General features: G+C 28.6%; 1 protein-coding gene across 5 annotated transcripts in view; it reads right to left on the reverse strand.

Annotated features, from left to right (window-relative positions):
- The window catches only part of net, a 107,155-nt gene that overhangs the window by 19,049 nt on the left and 79,557 nt on the right, over window positions 1-8,549 (reverse strand). The window contains exon 1 of one of the 5 annotated variants that reach the window (XM_014424802.2): window positions 6,563-6,615. The exons of the other annotated variants lie outside the window; for them this stretch is intronic. Coding sequence (XP_014280288.1) covers window positions 6,563-6,571 — 9 coding nt within the window. The 5' untranslated portion in view covers window positions 6,572-6,615. Of the gene's footprint in view, window positions 1-6,562; window positions 6,616-8,549 lie in introns of those variants that run through there. 5 annotated transcript variants of the gene reach the window in all.

Below are 8,549 nucleotides of genomic sequence, written 5' to 3' on the forward strand. Positions count from 1 at the left end.
GTTTAAAATTTCTTTTAGATGATTTTTTTTATTAACATTATAGACAATACAATTAATATTAATTTATAATTATATTCAAATGTATTGTTAAAAAAAAAGTTGCTTATTCGACTACATATCACTACATTTCTTGAATAATGGGAGATATAACAAACGATGTTTTTTATTTCGTGTTTAAAATATTCCATAAATTTTCACGTAGACTTAAGTTAATTTGTAAGAGCTCTAATAGTTTTAGGAAAGTGTGTAGGGCGATCTCAGTAAATAAAGTAACCATAATCTACGGCACTTTCTTTGGAATACGTCCAACTCTAAATAAAACAAACACTTTTTTGTCATATAGGCCACTAGACAAGAAAAGCGGCGATATTTAGTAGAATAAGCAAAAAAAAAAAAAAAAAAAAAAAACTATATATTTTGAGTATAAGTGTAAAGTAATATTAATTTTATTGTCGATGATAAAAAAAAATTCATTTAAACGAGCTTTATTCTTCCAATGTCACCATAATTACATGAGATTGTATTTTATAACTAAAAAGTAGTTTTTTTATTATATGTCCCTTTTCAAGATAAGAGATATATATAAGGAAAGTAAGAATATATATTTTTTTCTTGTTTATTACTACCTGTATGTACGTGTTCAATTACTTATTTCGTCAGGGGGGTAGGAAAAAAAAAGCAGATAATAAAATGATTAATAACATCGATATAGGACAGTATTAAAATAATTAAATTAAATTTATGTTATATATTTATATAATGCTGCAAACAAATACATATTATTTTAAGACACTTGGTTATTTAGATCTCTATGTTTAAACGCTAATTGCCGTTGAAAGCTCTGATTCAAACGTTTTTTATATCACAACCTTTTTTTATAAAAGTAAGTGAAAGTAAATATATCGAAAATTGTCTATTTCATCGATATAATCAATAATTTAGGTGAATATACAAGTGTAGATTATAGAATAAATACCTTAAAGCATATAATGCTTTAATGAAATAATTAGTGATAGATAATACTAATTTATGACGGTTATTGTGTAATAAAAATATTTTACAAAAATACAGTACTATAAAAAGTAATTAATAATATAATATTAATTTAGGATGGCTATGAGGCTAAATTAATAACTAATATTTCATTCATGTTCCTGGAAGTTTTTAACGTTTATTTGGTGTTTATTTTAAAAATTACTGTATTTCTGTACTGTCATTGCAATAATTAGCATTTGTTTGACATGGCAATTTGCGAGTCAGTGACGTGACTGAGGTCAAGAAACAGCAAGGCAAGAAAATCACATTAAAAACACAGCCAACACTAAAAAAGTAATGAAGAATAATTTTTAAAGATTGAGAAAGCAAATTACTAAATAATGAATAGGAATAAAATAAAAAGTAAAAAAACAAAACTTAATTTAGAGTCTTCCCAACTACGCTATTAGCAATTATTTAATTACCAACAAATTACATACCATAAGATCAGTGGATACAAAACCTTTGTAATTTGCAAAATCATACTTTCCATTTTAAAAAAGGATTATTCTCCACCCTTCTTTCAACTTTTACGACACAGTTTTTTCAGTCAGAAATAACTTAGAAGTAAAAAATTTGAAGTTATCACGCTCGTGAATCCTACGAATTCAGTGACAAAAGGTTTTGCACGGACGATCGCCAAAATATTATTAGCCTTAAAATCGTATTCGTAGAACTGGGAGTGACTCAAAAATATCGGATTTCAAAGGTATGCCAAGAATACAGAGGAAACGCCAATTTGACTAGAGACAATTTTATCAGTAAAATCATTTTATACTCTTAACGAGGATAATAAAAATGATAAAGCTGATAGCATCCTCAATAAAATATATATCTAATAATTAAGCTATAACCTAATTATTTGTGTGTTCTAATTTATTTAGTCATTTATATGTTTTTTTAAATTTATTTAATTGTTTTTTAGTAAACTGTTCTACTGCTATGATTGTTTTGTTGCTATCAAGATATATATATTGATGATTTTTGTAAATTTGCTTAATTGATCGAAAGGTTGTTGTGCATCACTGAAGAGGAGAGGTATGAAGGAGTGAAACAGGGGGAATAATATATTGGATGCAATGGGAAATAGTTATTTGGCATTGTGCGAAAAGGAGGAAAACTAATATATTTATATAGGAAGGAAAAATTTACTAATTTTAAATTTTCCTCTTTTTTTCATTTTTTAAAATTTTCATTTAATACATAAATTATTAATTACCCCAAGATATACGAAGTGTCTATAGTTAAAAATTGTATTCCAAAAGGAAAAATATATGAAGATATAATAATTAATCATCAATTAAAATCAATATCAATTTTAGATAAAGGCGCAAGTTTTGGCTTTAGAGTACATGCAGACTTGTTAAGATTTAATGACAAAAGGAAAAATTACTTTTAATATGTGTTTGTACGATTCAAAAAACCATTAAAAAAAATAATTGAATTTTTTTATTTTCGACTGTATTCGTTTGAACGTATAACATAAATACTAATTTATATATAAAAATAATTGAATGTAACTGAATTTGAATATGAGTTGCGGTTAATAAGGAACCAAAAAGTAGTTTTTAACTATTAATTTGCTGACGTTTCGCCCCAAGTTTAGGGCTTCATTAGTGCTGTCTTGTTAAGAGACAGCAATAGAATCAACCATGCTATTGCTGCCTCATAACATGAAGCCCTGCAAAGTAGTCGGCAATAGTTGAAAAAAAATTTTTTTTTCATTTTTTTACCACACCCTTGACACATAAGAACTAACTTTCAATCATTTTTAACAACATTAAACCCAAATATTAAAAGAAAAATAAATAAATAAAATAGAAGTGTTTCATTCATACATGCATAATATTTCATATAAAACATAAGTGACTCCAGGATAAGTTCAAGAGTAAATAAATGGAATAATGTTCCAATAACACTTAAATAGCTTTCATTTTATTCAAAGTTTTTTTTCTTCTTATTAATAAAATAATATTATACACTAAAAACCTATTCAATTTTTTTTTCAAAATTTAAGTTTTCCCCAGTTAAATATGTATATATAATCCTCATTTTATATACAAATTAAACTTATCTAAATGAGATGCTCCAATAATAATATTTATGATAAATAACCAAAATTTGTTTATATTGACTTTAGAAAGAAAACTCCTCAATTAAGTTGTTACTAAAGTAAACCTATTTTATCAATAAATATTAGAACAATTAAATTTCAATGTGATTTTGAAGGGATTCTCCCTGATTCAAGATAATTTTTGTTTAAGGCATTTAGGGAATCTTTGTTTTTAGTTATTATCTAAGAAAATTGAAAATAACTTTTAATATAGAGTAAAAAAGCTTTAGAATCTGATTGATCTACGTAATGAGTGCATTTAATAAAAATTTAGCAAGAATAAACCCATAAATTAAAAAAAATTGGCACACCTCATTTCGATGGTATCCCAAAAGAAAAAGGAAATACTACCTAATTTAAAAACTCAAGGTTATGGGATTCACGGACTGCGTGTAATGGATCTTCGAGCATGCATTAATGTATGAAATGTATTCGGGATTTGAAGGGATTACCTAATACATAATCTTAACGTCTTACATAAGAAGATTACGGAGATGTCGCAAGGGATTATAAAGGTGTCTGATCGTGTGTTTAACATCGGCAAAATACATTTAAACTTATCGTAATAGGAATATCTTCCCAAGGGCAGAAGTTGAAGGGTGCAAAATGTTAATAGTTCGGTTGATAACGTAATTATTTCTTTAACGAACTGAAATAATTAACAACCCTCGTCAACCTGTGACATCAAAGGAGAAGTTTAACCGTTGGCCTCTAGAAAGGGTGTCAAGAATATATCTTGTGTTGGAGTTTCGATTTTGAGATTCAAGAATTTACTAACGAAGAATTTAAATCATAATCCAGTAAATACAATAAAAACGGACAGTGCCAGCAGTCAGGGGTGGAGGAAAATTTTGGCGCCCATTAAAAGACTTAAACATACAATAATTCCAAAGATAGGCTAGGAAAATCACATTAATTGCACAAATTACAAACAAAAAATACATTATAATTAGTAGTTATATTTTTTAAAAGATATTATTATTATTTGTGAAATTTTTTACACCCTCATTAAGAGCTGCCCGGGGTGGGCAGACTCCCATCACCTCTGCCACAACTACTACGCTACGCCACAGTGAATATCATAGGTTTGGTATTCGAGCGATTACGGCCGAATTTAGTTTTTTGTAGATGGTTTTACTAACAATTGATATGGTCGTTAGAATGTTAATTGCCATGTTTGAAAAAGAAACTCTTAATATGACTAATCTCTGAGAATAATCCTAGAGATCTAGATCTATAGTTCTATAACATTCTAATTAGTGACGAAATACCGTATTAAGAAGCCAAAAGCTGGGAGACGATCGCTTCCATCCAATAAAAGTGGCCTTCTAATGAAACTGAATGGATATAAATGCTGGATTACCACCAAGTACAGCACTGGGTACACTGTTATGTTAATCAGAGGCCGCCCCGGCACTCACCGCCAGCTATTTCTAGCTGAGGAGAGCCAGGTGTTGAGGAACTGTTAATTTTGACTCGGCAGGTCGGGTGTCAAATCTCTTCGCTCAGCATGGATGAGTGAGAAATATTTTAGTCTCATTCAGTCTTTTTTCTAGCGGTGGTTCCCAACCGGTTAGGTGGGCCCGGGAGGCTCTAGCAACACATATTTTGGTGTAAATTTATTATTAGAACTATTTCTTATATTCTCCAAGTATCAACTAAAATATTCTAACATGTAATTACGCGGCTAAGTGCTCCGCGTATTTTTTCGGGTTGGGATTCAATCTTTTAGAGAACTGCATCCAAACACATCCATCCATTCAGCTTTACTGTAAAGTAATTGAATTTTCGAAATTGGTTTTCTTAAAGCTTAAATCCAAATCCATTTTCATCACTTGTTCTCCGTTACAAAAGTATATTATGGTTCAAAAAAATATTTTTTCTAAATACCTAAAGTTCAGTAACATAAAATTTTTTGTTAATTCCGGAATAAATAAATAAATCATAACCTCAATAGTTTACCTATTTTAGACACCTGTTTCCATTCATTTCCAGATATTCGAAACAAACTTAAAAGAAAATATAGATAATTTTACTTTATAAATACTTTTAATCAACCTCATGTTTTTCTTAAATAGTGACACATCTAACAAAAAAAAAATTTTTTTACCGTAAATATGTCACAATAATAGTTTTAGGAACGTCTGAACATCAACCATATAAAGTAACCGCATTCAACGGTGCTCTCTTTGCAATATGTCCAATTATTAATAAAGATAAAGCAATTTTTTTGTGTCAGAAGGAAAGCAGCGAATAAATATCTATATCAAAAGAATACATCATTATTTAATAGAGATAATTGCACTAATAAACTCAGTTAAACCAAATTCACAAGAATAAAAAAAAAAACATAAGAAGAGAAGAGTGGGATCCAGATGACTAAGTATAATTTCCTAGTTCTAACATATTTATTTACAAAAAAAAAAGTCTTTTATCAAATCTCATATCGATAGCTTACTTTACAGTGGTACATTTCCACTAACTTTACAACCAGTACAATAAAAGGTTTTCTCTATTAGGAAAATTACAACTTTTCCACTAATTTTCTTAAAAAGAGAACCTTTAATTATATTTTTCATAAAGCTAGAGGAGATGTACTTAGCATTACTTCGAATTAGCCTATCGATACATTGTCTAAAAGTCATATAACAATGGCATAAATAACAATGGTTTTTTTATCCACATATGTTTCCTTCTGGTTTCAGAGATACTGTCTCTCATGCTTCTAAAATTTTATTTTTTTAAATAAGCATAACCGCAATTCCATACAATAAATTTAATACAATAAAGTGTCAGATGATGGTTAATAAAAGTTAAAAAAAAAAAAAAAGTTATTTCAAAAACTGCATCTAAAATAACTTTTTTTTTTTTCAATTTATCAAAATTTGTTGAATCGATCTATTTTCATATTTGGATGTTTCGCCCCACGTTTTACGCTTAGGCGTTTGATCTTCCAGCGAACAGCCCTGAAGAAGGCTAAAAACTCTAGCCGAAACGTTGGCACATTAAAATAAGTTAATCGTATTTATTTGTGTTTTTCATTGACCGCACTCCCAACCATCTTCTCCTCATTTAATTTATACGGTTTTAACTATTTATATTGTACCCATATTTATATAGACCTCTCGATTTATTGGTTTCCCAGACAAAGTCGAGACTTAGTAATTTATCACAATAATTCTAAAACTATCTGTTACCTAAAATGGTTATATGTCGACTTTTAATACTCTGACTTTACCTCATTCATATTAACACAATATTAGATAGTTTTCTGGGAAAGCCTTCCTAAAATTAGAATAAAACTCCCAATACCTTTTATATAATCCTATTGTTTACACATCAGGAATAAATCATGTTTATCGATTTAATCAATAAATACTTCAACTTATACTTAATTTATAGAGCAATAATTACCTCGAACATGATGGAGTAGACAGAAGAGGAAGAAAGAAACACGCGTGAATGACACACAGTGTTAAAACACGAACAGATGTAAAGGAATTGTGATTAATTTCGGATCAGAGGTAGTTATCAGAGCTTTTATCGATTAGCGGATTAATCTTCCTGATCTCATTTAGCCCAAAGAAACACCGAACTCTTAGCAGTTCAGGTTTGTTTATTTTCAAGGACCAACGAACTTTATAATGTCGAAACAAAAGCCGGAATATTTACGTTGTGAGCTTGTAGAAATTAAAAATTTTTGCTAATTTACGTTACTTGTCACTGACTTGCTTGTAAAATGTGAAAAAATCGCATCCTAAATATGATCATAAAATTTATATTACTTGTAGTAAAAAAGTAAATATTCATGCACTTTTTGTATAGTAATATAAATAACGTATTATGGAATAAATTAAAATGATTAATAAAACATTTTATGCGTCGTTAGACGAGAACCAAAAAAAAAAAATCGATGTTCTTCCATTCATTTAACTAAAAAAATTTAGTCAAAACTCGACAGAAATATGAATCATAAAATGACTAAACGAATTTGAGAAAAATTCAAAATAATGGTAGTTTACTTTTTTTACATATGTTCAAAAATGTAGTATTTTAACGAGTTTATTTTTTTTCAAATAAGGTTAGATAGTCAATCCATGTACATGAATTGAATAATAAAGTTGTTTTTGAAAGGATTTAGGTTCTTTTTATACAATTTTACTCATTTTGAGTTTTAATTGCAAATATTTGGTCTCTAGTTAAAATAAAACATTAAGACCGTTTCCTTACAATAATTTAGTTCAAACTTCATAATTAATTTACGGTGACTAGCACATACAATATCAGAATTGTTAATTATTTATATTGATTTAAAGTGAAGAGCATTGAAAATGTTTGGATCTGAATGTTGGAATTTACCAGTAAAGAACTTCAATTAAAATTTTTAAAAATATTGAAAAAATCAATCACTTATGGACTAAAAATTACGTAATAAAATTTGCTAACCAAGTACTTAAATTGAGTTTTGATAATTGTAGTAATGCTACTAGACATAAATACGTACAATTCCCAAAATGTCAACTTCAAAATTAAATATTCCAATCAGAATTATATAATATAGAAATTTATACAGTATTTAACATAAGACCTCCAACTTAAATCCTATAAGACTTATCTGTGACGAGCTTGAAAAGCAAATCTAATGTTCCTCAAAGGGATAAATGGGATGAAATATGAGGATAAGCAGAGAATTGAAATATAAACATATTGTGACTTTCCGGATTTCAATTGTTCAAATGAGAAATAGTAATTTCCCTGATTAAAATTCAATTTCTTCAAAACTCTGAAAATACATTGTTCTTATTTAATTCTATTTTTCAATGTGTGTACCTGGAGAACTGCAGAAGACCAGGCACAATAACCCTTAAGGTTCTGCTACACATTTGCTAACTGGCTACTGTGTAGCAGCACTTACTGTACGCAAGCAGAAGCCTGTGGATGGATTATTTGGAGTGGCTGTAACAAGTTGGCCGGGATTTGTAGCCGGACAGTTTTTGTACGCGTTTGTACTCAGTTGGTATTTTTTTAGAAGAGCCCAAAGATAAATATTTATGCTTTCCTAGTTTTAATTAATAAATGGATATTTCAAACTCTCAGAACCAGTAATAAAATCTAATAAAAAATTGCATATTTTAAAATTTAATTAATTGGTTGTAAATACATAGCACCAAATCTTGTCAACTAATTCTAGCGATTTACTTTTGATTTAAAATAACACTATTTCTAAGGACATTACATACCCGCGTAATTTAATTAAGAGGTATCTGGTAACATTCTAGAACTGAAGTTTAATTTATAGTACCTTATAATGCCAAAAGGCAATCCAAGGTATCCTTAACACCCAGACATACATATAGCATACCTCCTATATGTACGTACCAAATACCCACTAACATCATTA

The sequence above is a fragment of the Halyomorpha halys genome, unplaced genomic scaffold (assembly GCF_000696795.3).
Source record: "Halyomorpha halys isolate HHAL.00 unplaced genomic scaffold, Hhal_1.1 Scaffold479.1, whole genome shotgun sequence".
In the NCBI taxonomy this organism is placed as follows: Eukaryota; Metazoa; Arthropoda; class Insecta; order Hemiptera; family Pentatomidae; genus Halyomorpha; species Halyomorpha halys.